The following is a 14,753-nucleotide window of genomic DNA, read 5'->3' as shown; positions in this document are numbered from 1 at the left end:
CCCCCTGCCCAGTGCGAGCCCCCCCCAAGCGTGCAGCGTCGCCCCCTGCCCAGTGCGAGCCCCCCCAAGCGTGCAGCGTCGCCCCCTGCCCAGTGCGAGCCCCCCCAAGCGTGGCAGCGTCGCCCCCTGCCCAGTGCGAGCCCCCCCAAGCGTGCAGCGTCGCCCCCTGCCCAGTGCGAGCCCCCCCAAGTGTGCAGCGTCGCCCCCTGCCCAGTGCGAGCCCCCCCAAGCGTGCAGCGTCGCCCCCTGCCCAGTGCGAGCCCCCCCAAGCGTGCAGCGTCGCCCCCTGCCCAGTGCGAGCCCCCCCAAGCGTGCAGCGTCGCCCCCTGCGAGCCCCCTTAAGCATCCAGCGTCGCCCCCTGCCCAGTGCGAGCCCCCCCAAGCGTGCAGCGTCGCCCCCTGCAAGCCCCCCAAACATGCAGCGTCACTCCCTGGCCAGTGCGAGCCCCCCAAACATGCAGCGTCTCCCCCTGGCCAGTGCGAGCCCCCAAACATGCAGCGTCTCCCCCTGGCCAGTGCGAGCCCCCTCAAACGTGCAGTCGCTCACGTCCCAGTGCCAGCCCCCCCCAAACATGCAGCATCACCCCCTGCCCAGTGTGAACCCCCCAAACCTGCAGCTTCACCCCCTTTCCAGTGCGAGTCCACCCCAAACATGCAAAGTCGCTCCCTTGCATGTGCGAGGCGCCCAAAACGTTCCACATTGCCTCCTGCAAGCCCCCCAAACATGCAGCGTCGCCTCCTGCCTAGAGTAACCCCCACATTCCTTATGAAACCTCCACAGCATCGCCCCCTGCTCCGTGTAACCCCCCATAACCCACTTACCTTATTGAAGCCTGAGATATACACGAGCTGCAGCCTCAACACAGACAGGAGACACTGCTCTGTGCCCCCAACATCCAGGCTGAGACCCCCAGAACTATAACTAATGAGGAAAAGCTGAATCTTCCCCACCTCAGGGTCAGGATCCGTCCGCTCTGCACAGGAGCCCGAGTACTGCTGCTTCCGGTCACAGATCTGCACGGCACGAGGAGCCCCGCCCCTTCCGGTGACATCATGATTTCATGAAATCACTCCTCCCACCTCAAAAAATCAACTCCGATCTAGCCTCTACCTACTAGGGAGCGCTCTGCTGCCCTCTGGCCGGTGATTGCTGCCTAGAGGTCGTTATATTGAGCAGTAAAGGAGATGGACGCCACAGCGAAGCCCCTGAGGATCCCGCCGCAGATGGCCGTGTACGCCGAGGAGCACCGCATTTTTGATATCCTACAAGTAAGCGGCTGCTCGTGTGGAACTACAAGTCTCAGCATGTCCAGAGTTGTAGGACCACGGCTCCCAGCATGCTTTAGTGCTGTAATAATTGGGTCCTGTAGGTGTTGCTGGTAGTTGTAGTTCTCCGGTGCTCACATGACATCATATTGTGTGTTTTTTATGCAGAATATGGTGCAGAATCTCCTGATGGATCGACCGGAGGAGCCAATCCAATATATGATCCATCACCTGCGGAGGAACAACGATGAGGGTAAGGCCGGGGATGTGGGGGATGATGGGGGTGAGGCCGGAGGATGGGTGGGGACAACAATGAGGATAAGGCCAAAGGATTGGGGGGGACAACGACTTGGGTAAGGCCGGAGGATGTGAAGGGTAACGACGAGGGTAAGGCCGAAGAATGGTGGGAACGACGAGGGTGAGCCGGAGGAAGGGGGGGACGATGAGGGTGAAACCGGAGAATGTGGGGCAACAATGGGAGTAAAGCCAGAGAATGGGGGGGTGAAGAACGATGGGCATATGGCCCGAGAATTGGGGATGAGGATGGGGGGGGCGATGGGGGTGAGACCGGAGGATGGGGGAACGATGGGGGTGAGGCCGGAGGATAGGGGGACAATGGGGGGGGACGATGGGGGTGAGCCTGGAGGATGGGGGGACGATGGGGGTGAGGCCAGAGAATGGGGGGGAGATGGGGGTGAGGCCGGAGGATCGGGGGTACAATGGGGGGGACGATGGGGGTGAGCCCGGAGGATGGGGGGGACGATGGGGGTGAGGCCGGAGGATGGGGGGGGAGATGGGGGGGAGATGGGGGTGAGGCTGGAGGATAGAGGGGGCAATGGGGGGACGATGGGGGTGAGCCTGGAGGATGGGGGTGAGGCTGGAGGATGGGGGGGGACAATGGGGGTGAGGCAGGAGGATGGGGATACAATGGGGGTGAGGCAGGAGGATGGGGGGGAAGATGGGGGTGAGCCTGGAGGATGGGGGGGACAATGGGGGGACATAGGATGGGGGTGAGGCGGGAGGATTGGGAGGGATGACGAGGGTGAGGCCGGAGAATAAGGGGGTGACAACAGGGGTAAGGCCGGATGATGGAGGTGGGAGGATGGGTGGGGGCGCAATGGAGGTAAGGCCAGGGGATGGGGAGACAACGACGGGGGTAAAGCCAGAGGATGGGGGGACGATGAGGGTAAGGCCTGTGGATGGGGTGGGACAATGACGGGGATAAGACTGGAGGATGGGGGGAGACAATTTGGGTAAGGCCAGAGAATGGGGGGACAACGACGGGGGTAAGGCCGGATGATGGGGCTCCCCGGGGTCTCCTTTGCACCTTCGCGCCCTCTTCGTATTCCTTCTTGTAACCAGTTTCTGCCATCACATTGCGGGGTTCGTACGACTTTGATTTGTTTTTAGTCCATTATTTTGTGAGGGGGAAATGAGCAGAAAACTGCGATTCTGACATTGAGGTTTTCTCTGTTTGGCGGTTTACTTTTCGCGATATTTTATTAGTTTGGACGATCACGTGAACAGCGGAACCACATGTGGTCATTTATTGTATTTACATTTTATGTTATAATTGTAATAGATTTTCATTTTTAACAAGAAATAGAGAAAATGCAATAAACCAGTTTTGCGGGAAAAATGGATCAAATGAAAGCAATATTCAAATACAAGAAATAAAGATCACGGCTCTAAAGCGCTGCGGAATAAATAGCGCTGCGGAATAAATAGCGCTGCGGAATAAATAGCGCTGCGGAATAAATAGCGCTGCGTGAGTAAAAGGATCACACGAGACAGACGCAGACAGAAGGGGCAAGGGAAGATACTCATATGAGACCGTGTGCAGACACGGGGGACACGTGGGGCTTCAGTCAGACCCTGCCTGTCATGACAAGACCATCAGCAACCACCTGAATAGCAGCTTCGAAAAGATTAAACTGCCGTGATCAGAACTAGCTCCCATCACAGCAGTCAGACGCAGGTGCCGGCTGTACAACGCAGCCGGCATCAGTGCTGTATGGATCCTGCGATTGCTTATACACTACACTTATACAGTGTGTCCACCCATATCCTGTCCACCGCCATTAACTTGAGTATGGCGGCAGCTATAGGCATAGAATTGGTGTCTAGGTATAGTAAAGTAACCATGCGCTACGCAATGAAACCACCTATAGCGCCACCTGGTGGAAAACAACGGAGTTAGCATTTTTATCTTGAAAACGGAACGAGATAGAGAAAAAAAGTGAATGATAAAGTTTTGGGCATCATCAATTCAATACGAATCCACACCTTGCATACAGAAATGCTATGATTAGAAGGTGTAAACCTCACAAGGCTGCGGACGTGAAGCGATACCTCATGGAGACCTTCCTACAAGTCATTGGGTATGGTGGCTGTGTGGAGTGGCCTCCGCTCACCTGACCTGACCCCATTGGACTTCTTTCTGTGAGGTCACATCAAACAGCAGGTGTATGCGACCCCTCCCCCAACATTGCAGGACCTACGACCACGTATCACAGATGCTTGTGCAAACGTGTCACCTACCATATTGCACAACGTGCAGCAAGATACAGTATGCTGTGCAGAGGCCAGATGTGCATTGCAGCTGACGGGGGACACCAAGAGCATCAACGTTACATGAGCGCCATATGCGTGACCAGCATTCAATGTTCTGGGGGGTCATGGGTTTTATATCATAGCATTTCTGTATGCAAGGTGTGGATTCATATTGAATTGATGATGCCCTACAACTTTGTAATTCACTTTTTTTCTCTATCTTGTTCCGTTTTTGAGATAAAAATGCTAACCCCGTTGTTTTCCACCAGGTGGCGCTATAGGTGGTTTCATTGCGTAGCGCATGGCTACTTTACTATACCTAGACACCACTTCTATGCCTATAGCTGCCGCCGTTCTCAAGTTAATGGCGGTGGACAGGATATGGGTGGACACACTGTATATAGGTGCGGCGTATACAGGATATGGGTGGACACACTGTATATAGGTGCGGCGTATACAGGATAAGGGTGCACACACTGTATATAGATGCGGTGTATACAGGATAAGGGTGCACACACTGTATATAGGTGCGGTGTATACAGGAGATGGGTAGACACACTGTATATAGGTGCAGTGTATACAGGATAAGGGTGCACACACTGTATATAGGTGCGGCATATACAGGATAAGGGTGCACACACTGTATATTGTAATGTTACCAATCCACAGGCTTCCGTGGGGTGCAACAAAGGCAGACAAGGAAGCCTTCAGTCGGCCCCTGGCTGTCATGGCGCACCCCATTTGCAACCTCTTGCATGCTGCCGTCACAATCGGCAGCATATAAGGGGTTAAACTTCTGGCTTCATTCTTAGACTCTGGCTTCTGGCGCCACCACTGATCCTGCACCGCAGCCGTCAACAGAGCTTATTCTGTACATGCTGCACACACAAGATCCCGGGTGCGGTGGGCCATGGCTCGTTGGCTTCTGGCGCCACCACTGATCCTGCGCCGCAGCCGGCAGTGGAGCTTATCCTGTACATGCTGCGCACACAAGATCCGGGGTGCGGTGGGCCATGGCTCGTTGGCTTCTGGCACCACCACTGATCCTGCGCCGCAACTGTCATCGAAGCTTATTCTGTACATGCTGCGCACACAAGATCCCTGGTGCGGTGGGCCCCGGCTCGTTGTTTTCTGGTGCCGCCTCTGGTCCTGCGCCGCAGCCGGCAACGGAGCTTATTCTGTACATGCTTCACACACAAGATCCCAGGTGCGGTGGGCCTTGGCTCATTGGGTTCTGGTGCTGCCCCTCGTCCCGCTCCGCCGCTGGCAGCGGAGCTTATTCTGTACATGCTGCGCACACAGGATCCCGGGTGCGGTGGGCCATGGCTCGGTGGCTTCAGGTGTCACACCTGGTCCTGTGCCGCAGCCGATAACGGAACTTATTCTGTACCTGCTGCGCACACAAGATCCCGGGTGCGGTGGGCCTCAGATGGTTGGCTTCTGGCGCTGCCTTTGATCCTGCGCCGCAGCAGGCAATGGAGCTTATCCTGTACATGCTGCGCACACAAGATCCTGGGTGCGGTGGGCCATGGCTCGTTGGCTTCTGGCGCCGCCTTTGATCCTGCGCCACAGCCGGCAATGGGAGCTTATCCTGTACATGCTGCGCACACAAGATCCCAGGTGCGGTGGGCCATGGCTCGTTGGCTTCTGGCGCCGCCTTTGATCCTGCGCCACAGCCGGCAATGGAGCTTATCCTGTACATGCTGCGCACACAAGATCCCGGGTGCGGTGGGCCCCGGCTCGTTGGGTTCTGGTGCTGCCCCTCGTCCCGCTCCGCTGCTGGCAACGGAGCTTATTCTGTACATGCTGCGCACACAGGATCCCGGGTACGGTGGGCCCCGGCTCGTTGGTTCTGGCGCAATCCCTTGTCTCGCATATGCCCTGCCACTCTTCTCAACATCTCCGGGGCTGATCCAAAGCAGCAGTCGGCCACGTCGAAATTAAGGGCTCGGAAAGGCGCATGCGTGACCGTCTCACCATGCAGTGAGAAAAAATGGGGGGCTCGGGATCTAGTGATCCGTAGGGGTCTGGGTAATCGGTGTTTGATTTCTGGTGCTCTTGCAGCCCGTGGCATCTTTTGGGATTTATTCGGGAGACTCTCTCCCCACTGCTGACTTTATCCGCTCCCTCCTCGCAACTTATCGATTTTATCTCCCGTTGCAAAAATTCCCGACCGAGGGGAGACGTGCTCTGATTTTTAGAGGTTTTGTCAAGACGCGGATAAAAATCAGAACGTTTCCACTTTTCATCATCCCCTACGGAGCCTTTGTCAATAACACAAAGCAGTAAATGTTATATATGTAGCAAAATCGCCTACACCCGGTAAATAATCACCGCAGAGACGCCGACAGTTCTCCGGAATTAAGACTTCCTAAATCGGCCGTAAAAAGCTAATACCTAAAATAAATGCGGTTTTTATTTTTCTCCATGAATGTGATGTATAAACAGATTGTGCTAAATGGTCACTTACCTCAAAAAGGAAAATTGCAACAAAAAACAGCAGTTGTTCGTGTAAAGAAAAGAAAGGGCCAAATAATCGGACAGGACAGAAAAGGAGGAATGGGATGAAGAAAAGGAAACGTTACACGTGGAGAAAAGACGAAGGATGAAAACAAATGGGAAGTAGGAAAAAGGAAGCACAGAGCAAAAATCTGCGGGAAGAAGAAAGCACAGAGGAGAGACTTGAGGGAAGAAGGAAGCAGGGAGCAAAGACCTGAAGGAAGCACAGAGGAGAGACCTGCGGGAAGAAGGAAGCACAGAGGAGAGACCTGTGGGAAGAAGGAAGCACAGAGCAAAGATCTGCAGGAAGAAGGAAGCACAGAGCAAAGACCTGTAGGAAGAAGGAAGCAGAGAGCAAAGACCTGCGGGAAGAAGGAAGCACGGAGGAGAGACCTGTAGGAAGAAGGAAGCAGAGAGCAAAGACCTGCGGGAAGAAGAAAGCACAGATCAAAGACCTGCGGGAAGAAGGAAGCACAGAGCAAAGGCCTGCAGGAAGAAGAAAGCAGAGAGCAAAGACCTGCGGGAAGAAGGAAGCACGGAGCAAAGACCTGCGGGAAGAAGGAAGCAGAGAGCAAAGACCTGCGGGAAGAAGGAAGCACGGAGCAAAGACCTGCGGGAAGAAGGAAGCAGAGAGCAAAGACCTGCGGGAAGAAGGAAGCAGAGAGCAAAGACCTGCGGGAAGAAGGAAGCAGAGAGCAAAGACCTGCGGGAAGAAGGAAGCGGAGAGCAAAGACCTGCGGGAAGAAGGAAGCGGAGAGCAAAGACCTGCGGGAAGAAGGAAGCAGAGAGCAAAGACCTGCGGGAAGAAGGAAGCACAGAGCAAAGACCTGCGGGAAGAAGGAAGCACAGAGCAAAGACCTGCGGGAAGAAGGAAGCACAGAGCAAAGACCTGCGGGAAGAAGGAAGCAGAGAGCAAAGACCTGCGGGAAGAAGGAAGCAGAGAGCAAAGACCTGCGGGAAGAAGGAAGCACAGAGCAAAGACCTGCGGGAAGAAGGAAGCACAGAGCAAAGACCTGCGGGAAGAAGGAAGCACAGAGCAAAGACCTGCGGGAAGAAGGAAGCACAGAGCAAAGACCTGCGGGAAGAAGGAAGCAGAGAGCAAAGACCTGCGGGAAGAAGGAAGCAGAGAGCAAAGACCTGCGGGAAGAAGGAAGCAGAGAGCAAAGACCTGCGGGAAGAAGGAAGCACAGTGATGATGGATGAAAAGCTGGACGGACAGAGTGAAATGGAAAAAAGGAGACGGCCATAAAGAAGGACTGAGGATGAGGAGGATGAAGGGCAGAGTGCAGAGGAGCTGATGGAGGAACGACATAGTACAGACGGACGGGAAAAGCAGAGTGACCTGAGGATTGTGTTACGTGTCATCATTTTCCTGTAGGTAATAATATATAGGATAAAGTGACGCCGATTAAAGAAAACGCACACCGCGATGTGGAGCCACTTCACTGCGGAGCGGAGGAAGTCAAAAGACTGGATTAAAATATAAAGTGTTCTGACCGACTATTGGGGTCCCCCAGACGCCTCCTCGTCTTCCAGCAGATTGCTGCAGAAGCGTCTCTGAGCGGGGGGAGCAGATGTTTGGAGATATCAATCTTTAATGCTGTGCGCTCCCCGTACGCTGCTCGCTGTTGTTATAAGCCGGGTAATGATGGCTTTTTGTCAGAAGTGAACCGGGCCCCTCTGCCTGCCCGGGCCCCCGTCTCCTCGGCTGCTGCAATCCTTGGGTTAGCTGCTTGCAGGATTAGAGATAATGAATAGTAAACTCTGCAGCAGCTCAGATAAAGGCTTAGCAGGTGAGAGCGAGCGCGTGATATTCAGCATCACATCCAGGCAGAGGAGGGCTGTGCGCCTGCACCCAGCACCGGAGCCCCGCGTATTCTCACTCCCATCAGATTATTACACACACACAATGGTTATTAGGAAAATACACAACTTACTTTTCTGTAAGACTTCTATAATGTGCTACTAGGTGGAGGGTCACTAAACGTGGAAAGCCCCCCACACTATGACTCGGGGTACGGAAAACACATCAAAATTAATGAGAAGAAAGATGCAGGAAAGACAGAGGCTGCATCCCCTCATTTCCAGATACTCAGGAATATTGAATTAATAGTAATTGCTAAATTATTGGATGGGAAGGAGAAAGGTCAGAGTGCTGAAAGATGGGAAGGAGGAAGGGCATAGCGTGGAAAGATGGGAAAGAGGAAGGGCAGAGCAAGAAAAGATGGGAAAGAGGAAGGGCAGAGCAAGAAAAGATGGGAAGGAGGAAGGGCAGAGCAAGAAAAGATGGGAAGGAGGAAGGGCAGAGCGTGGAAAGATGGGAAGGAGGAAGGGCAGAGCAAGAAAAGATGGGAAGGAGGAAGGGCAGAGCAAGAAAAGATGGGAAAGAGGAAGGGCAGAGCAAGAAAAGATGGGAAAGAGGAAGGGCAGAGCAAGAAAAGATGAGAAGGAGGAAGGGCAGAGCAAGAAAAGATGGGAAAGAGGAAGGGCATAGCGTGGAAAGATGGGAAGGAGGAAGGGCAAAGCGTGGAAATATGGGAAGGAGGAAGGGCATAGCGTGGAACGATGGGAAGGAGGAAGGGCAGAGCGTGGAAAGATGGTAAGGAGGAAGGGCATAGCGTGGAAAGATGGGAAGGAGGAAGGGCAGAGCGTGGAAAGATGGGAAGGAGGAAGGGCATAGCGTGGAAAGATGGGAAGGAGGAAGGGCATAGCGTGGAAAGATGGGAAGGAGGAAGGACATAGCGTGGAAAGATGGGAAGGAGGAAGGGCATAGCGTGGAAAGATGGGAAGGAGGAAGGACAGAGCGTGGAAAGATGGGAAGGAGGAAGGGCAGAGCGCGGAAAGATGGGAAGGAGGAAGGGCAAAGCGCGGAAAGATGGGAAGGAGGAAGGGCAGAGCGCGGAAAGATGGGAAGGAGGAAGGGAAGAGCAAGGCAAGATGGGAAGGAGGAAGGGCAGTATGCAAAGATGGGAAAGAGGAAGAGCAGAGTGTGCAAAAATGGGAAGGAGGAAGAGCAGAGTGTGCAAAAATGGGAAGGAGGAAGAGCAGAGTGTGCAAAAATGGGAAAGAGGAAGAGCAGAGTGTGCAAAGATGGGAAGGAGGTGTAGCAAAGCATTGAAAGATGGGAAAGAAGAAGAACAGAGTACAGAAAGATGGAAGGAGGAAGGGCAGAGCGTGGAAAGATTGGAAGGAGGAAGAGCAGAGCGTGGAAAGATGGGAAGGAGGAAGAGCAGAGCGTGGAAAGATGGGAAGGAGGAAGGGCAGAGCGTGGAAAGATGGGAAAGAGGAAGGGCAGAGCGCAGAAAGATGGGAAGGAGGAAGGGCAGAACGCAGAAAGATGGGAAGGAGGAAGGGCAGAGCGCGGAAAGATGGGAAAGAGGAAGGGCAGAGCGTGGAAAGATGGGAAGGAGGAAGGGAAGAGCATGGAAAGATGGGAAGGAGGAAGGGCAAAGCGCGGAAAGATGGGAAGGAGGAAGGGCAGAGCATGGGAAGGAGGAAGGGCAGCATGGAAAGATGGGAAGGAGGAAGAGCAGTATGCAAAGATGGGAAGGAGGAAGGGAAGAGCATGGAAAGATGGGAAGGAGGAAGGGCAAAGCGCGGAAAGATGGGAAGGAGGAAGAGCAGTATGCAAAGATGGGAAGGAGGAAGAGCAGTGTGCAAAAATGGGAAGGAGGAAGAGCAGAGTGTGCAAAAATGGGAAAGAGGAAGAGCAGAGTGTGCAAAAATGGGAAAGAGGAAGAGCAGAGTGTGCAAAAATGGGAAAGAGGAAGAGCAGAGTGTGCAAAGATGGGAAAGAAGAAGAGCAGAGTGTGCAAAGATGGGAAGGAGGAAGAGCAGAGCATTAAAAGATGGGAAAGAAGAAGAACAGAGTACAGAAAGATGGAAGGAGGAAGGGCAGAGTGTGGAAAGATGGGAAGGAGGAAGGGCAGAGCGTGGAAAGATGGGAAGGAGGAAGAGCAGAGTGTGCAAAGATGGGAAGGAGGAAGAGCAGAGTGTGCAAAGATGGGAAGGAGGAAGAGCAGAGCACGGAAAGATGGGAAGGAGGAAGGGCAAAGCGCGGAAAGATGGGAAGGAGGAAGGGCAGAGCTAGAAAAGATGGGAAGGAGGAAGGGCAGAGCAAGAAAAGATGGGAAGGAGGAAGGGCAGAGCATGGAAAGATGGGAAGGAGGAAGAGCAGTATGCAAAGATGGGAAGGAGGAAGAGCAGTGTGCAAAAATGGGAAGGAGGAAGAGTAGAGTGTGCAAAAATGGGAAGGAGGAAGAGCAGAGTGTGCAAAAATGGGAAAGAGGAAGAGCAGAGCATTGAAAGATGGGAAAGAAGAAGAACAGAGTACAGAAAGATGGAAGGAGGAAGGGCAGAGTGTGGAAAGATGGGAAGGAGGAAGAGCAGAGCGTGGAAAGATGTGAAGGAGGAAGGGCAGAGCGTGGAAAGATGGGAAGGAGGAAGGGCAGAGCGCAGAAAGATGGGAAGGAGGAAGGGCAGAGCATGGAAAGATGGGAAGGAGGAAGGGCAGAGCGTGGAAAGATGGGAAGGGGGAAGGGCAGAGCGCGGATAGATGGGAAAGAGGAAGGGCAGAGCGTGGAAAGATGGGAAGGAGGAAGGGAAGAGCATGGAAAGATGGGAAGGAGGAAGGGCAGAGCGTGGAAAGATGGGAAGGGGGAAGGGCAGAGCGCGGATAGATGGGAAAGAGGAAGGGCAGAGCGTGGAAAGATGGGAAGGAGGAAGGGAAGAGCATGGAAAGATGGGAAGGAGGAGGAACAGAGTGCAGATTGAAAGGGAAGGAGGAAAAAGAGTACAGACAGAATGGAAGGAGGAAAAGAAGAGCTAGATAAGGAGGAATCAAGGGCAGAGCGAAGGAAAGATGTGAAGAAAGAAGGGCAGAGAAAAGAAAGATGAAGGGCAGAGCAAGGAAAGATGTGAAGGAAGAAGGGCAGAGTGCGGGAAAAATGGGAAGGAGGAAGGGCAGAGTGAGGAAAGCTGGGAAGAAGGAGGAGTAGAGAAAAGGAAGATGGGAAAGACAAAGGGCAGAGTGAAGAAAGATGTAAAGGAAGAAGGGCAGAGCGTGGAAAAATAAGGTGGAAGGGCAGAGCATGGATAACTGGGAAGGAGGAAGGGCAGAGTGAGTAAAAATGGGAAGGAGGAAGGGCTGAGCTCAGAAGGATGGGAAGAAAGAAGGGAAGTGTGAAGACAGAAAGAGAAGGAGGAAGACAGAGCACAGCCAGAAGGGATGGAGGAAGGGAAGGGCTAAATAAGATGGGAAGAAGGCAGGACAGGGCATGGAAAGATGTGAAGGAGGTAGGGAAGCTTGAAGATGGAGAGGGAAGAAAGAAAAACAGAGCACACCCAGAAGGGAAGGAGGAAAGGAAGGTGCTAGATAAGATGGGAATGAGGATGGGTAGAGCGTGGAAAGATGGAAAGAAAGAAAGGCAGAGCGCTGAAAGATGGGAAGAAGGAAGGCCAGAGTGTGGAAATATGGGAAGAAGGAAGAACTATCAGACGAAGTTTAGCTCAAAACTCATTGAGTGTCATGGAAGCATCAGACGCTGTTCAGATTCTGGCACTCCACACTATGGTTTTCCTGGTGCTTCTGAGTTGCATAAGAAGGCTCGGGCGTCGACCTGTTGTGTGCTCATTAATGGTCAGGCTAGCAAAAGTTAATCTTTGCTAGCCTGCTGGTTACCTCTAGGATCACATGTTGTGTGATACCTATCACAGTTTCTCTCCGCCTTTTTAAGATGGTGGAATCTGTCTTCCCATTCTGACTATAGCTGCTGCCAAACCGAACCGTGTGCTGTGTGTCCCAGTTTCCTGGTGTTTATACTGCATGCTGCTTGAAGTGTTGTGGAATTCGTTCGTCGTCTCATTTCGTCCCTGCTCTTATTTCCCTCCTTATCACTTGTTGTCTAATACCTCTGTGTGAGCATGCTGTGTGATGGAGTTTTGTTTTCCCCTGTTTATTTCTGTGGGTTTAACCAGTCCTGTTCCGGCCCTCTCCTGACAAGGGGGAGAGGTGGTATTAGATCAGGGCTGCCCAGGAGCAGGGCCAGGAAGGTGGCCCAGACGTCCTCACCTTCTGAGGTAACTCCGGGAACAGGGATAGTTAGGGCCTGTCTGGGAGCCCTAGTCCCCTGTTATCTCCATACCACCCATGAAATTAACAGAGGGAAGATGGAAGGGGAAGGAGGAAAAACAGAGAACAGACAGAAGGGAAGGAGGAAAGAGCTAGATAAGATGGGAAGGAAGAAGGACAGAGTGTAGAAAGAGGGGAATGAAGAAGAACAGTGAAGATTGAAAGGGAAGCAGGAAAAACAGAGCACAGACAGAATGGAAGGGGGAAAAGAAAAGCTAGATAAGGAGGAAGTAAGGGCAGAGCGAAGGAAAGAGGTGAAGGTGGAAGGGCAGAGCGAAGGAAAGCGGTGAAGGTGGAAGGGCAGAGCGAAGGAAAGAGGTGAAGGTGGAAGGGCAGAGCGTGGAAAAATGAGGAGGAAGGGCAGAGCACAGAAAGATGGTAAGGAGAATGGGCAGAGTGTGGAAAGATGGGAAGGAGGAAGAGCAGAGCGAGGAAAGATGGGAAGGAGGAAGAGCAGAGCACGGAAAGATGGGAAGGAGGAAAGGCAGAGCAAGAAAAGATGGGAAGGAGGAAGGCCAGAGCGAGGAAAGATGGGAAAGAGGAAGAGCAGAGTGTGCAAAAATGGGAAGGAGGAAAAGCAGAGCAAGGAAAAATGGGAAGGAGGAAGAACAGAGTACAGAAAGATGGGAAGGAGGAAGGGCAGAACGCAGAAAGATAGGAAGGAGGAAGGGCAGATCGTGGAAGGATGGGAAGGAGGAAGGGCAGAGCACAGAAAGATGGAAAGGAGAACGTGTAGAAAGATGGGAAGGAGGAAGGGCAGAGTGTGGAAAGATGGGAAGGAAGAAGGGCAGAGCGAGGAAAGATGGGAAGGAGGAGGAGCAGAGCCAGGAAAGATGGGAAGGAGGAAGAGCAGAGCGAGGAAAGATGGGAACGAGGAAGAGCAGAGCGAGGAAAGATGGGCAGCGCGTGGAAAAATAGGAAAGAGGAAGGACAGAGCGAGGAAAGATGGGAAGGAGGAAGGACAGAGCACGGAAAGATGGGAAGGAAAAAGGGCAGAGTGAGGAAAGATGGAAAGGAGGAAGGGCAGAGAAAGGAAAGGTGTGAAGGAGGAAGAGCAGGGTGCAGAAAGATGGGAAGGAGGAAGAGTAGGGTGCAAAGATGGGAAGGAGGAAGAGCAGAGTGCGGAAAGATGGGAAGGAGGAAGAGCAGAGTGCGGAAAGATGGGAAGGAGGAAGAGCAGAGCGAGGAAAGATGGGAAGGAGGAAGAGCAGAGCGAGGAAAGATGGGAAGGGGGAAGAGCAGAGCACGGAAAGATGGGAAGGAGGAAGAGCAGAGCGCGGAAAGATGGGAAGGAGGAAGAGCAGAGCGCGGAAAGATGGGAAGGAGGAAGAGCAGAGCGCGGAAAGATGGGAAGGAGGAAGAGCAGAGCGAGGAAAGATGGGAAGGAGGAAAGATGGGAAGGAGGAAGAGCAGAGTGTGGAAAGATGGGAAGGAGGAAGGGCAGAGCGAGGAAAGATGGGAAGGAGGAAGGGCAGAGCGCGGAAAGATGGGAAGGAGGAAGAGCAGAGCATGGAAAGATGGGAAGGAGGAAGGGCAGAGCGAGGAAAGATGGGAAGGAGGAAGGGCAGAGCGTGGAAAGATGGGAAGGAGGAAGAGCAGAGCACGGAAAGATGGGAAGGAGGAAGAGCAGAGCGAGGAAAGATGGGAAGGAGGAAGGGCAGAGCGTGGAAAGATGGGAAGGAGGAAGAGCAGAGCACGGAAAGATGGGAAGGAGGAAGAGCAGAGCGAGGAAAGATGGGAAGGAGGAAGGGCAGAGCGCGGAAAGATGGGAAGGAGGAAGAGCAGAGCGCGGAAGGAGGAAGAGCAGAGCGAGGAAAGATGGGAAGGAGGAAGGGCAGAGCGTGGAAAGATGGGAAGGAGGAAGGGCAGAGCGTGGAAAGATGGGAAGGAGGAAGAGCAGAGCGAGGAAAGATGGGAAGGAGGAAGAGCAGAGCGAGGAAAGATGGGAAGGAGGAAGAGCAGAGTGTGGAAAGATGGGAAGGAGGAAGGGCAGAGCGAGGAAAGATGGGAAGGAGGAAGGGCAGAGCGCGGAAAGATGGGAAGGAGGAAGAGCAGAGCATGGAAAGATGGGAAGGAGGAAGGGCAGAGCGAGGAAAGATGGGAAGGAGGAAGGGCAGAGCGAGGAAAGATGGGAAGGAGGAAGGGCAGAGCGCGGAAAGATGGGAAGGAGGAAGAGCAGAGCGAGGAAAGATGGGAAGGAGGAAGAGCAGAGTGAAGACAGAGATAAGTTGCAGACATATAAAGAATCCTTGCACTGTATTAATTTCTGGTCTATGTCACTGATCTACCTGCGACTCTCCAGCTA

The 14,753-nt window shown here is 53.3% G+C and overlaps 1 protein-coding gene across 2 annotated transcripts in view; it reads left to right on the top strand.

Annotated features, from left to right (window-relative positions):
• Positions 1 to 1,069: 1,069 nt before the first annotated feature.
• The window catches only part of AK8 (adenylate kinase 8), a 91,899-nt gene continuing 78,215 nt past the window's right edge, over positions 1,070 to 14,753 (top strand). For both annotated transcript variants that reach the window (XM_075324395.1, XM_075324393.1), the window contains exons 1-2: positions 1,070 to 1,269; positions 1,435 to 1,519. In XM_075324395.1, coding sequence (XP_075180510.1) covers positions 1,186 to 1,269; positions 1,435 to 1,519 — 169 coding nt within the window. In that variant the 5' untranslated portion in view covers positions 1,070 to 1,185. The remainder of the gene's footprint in view (positions 1,270 to 1,434; positions 1,520 to 14,753) is intronic.

The sequence above is a fragment of the Anomaloglossus baeobatrachus genome, chromosome 9 (genome assembly GCF_048569485.1).
Source record: "Anomaloglossus baeobatrachus isolate aAnoBae1 chromosome 9, aAnoBae1.hap1, whole genome shotgun sequence".
Lineage (NCBI taxonomy): Eukaryota > Metazoa > Chordata > Amphibia > Anura > Aromobatidae > Anomaloglossus > Anomaloglossus baeobatrachus.
The sequence above is the reverse complement of the archived record's forward strand: the minus strand, read 5'-3'. Positions and strand labels throughout refer to the sequence as shown.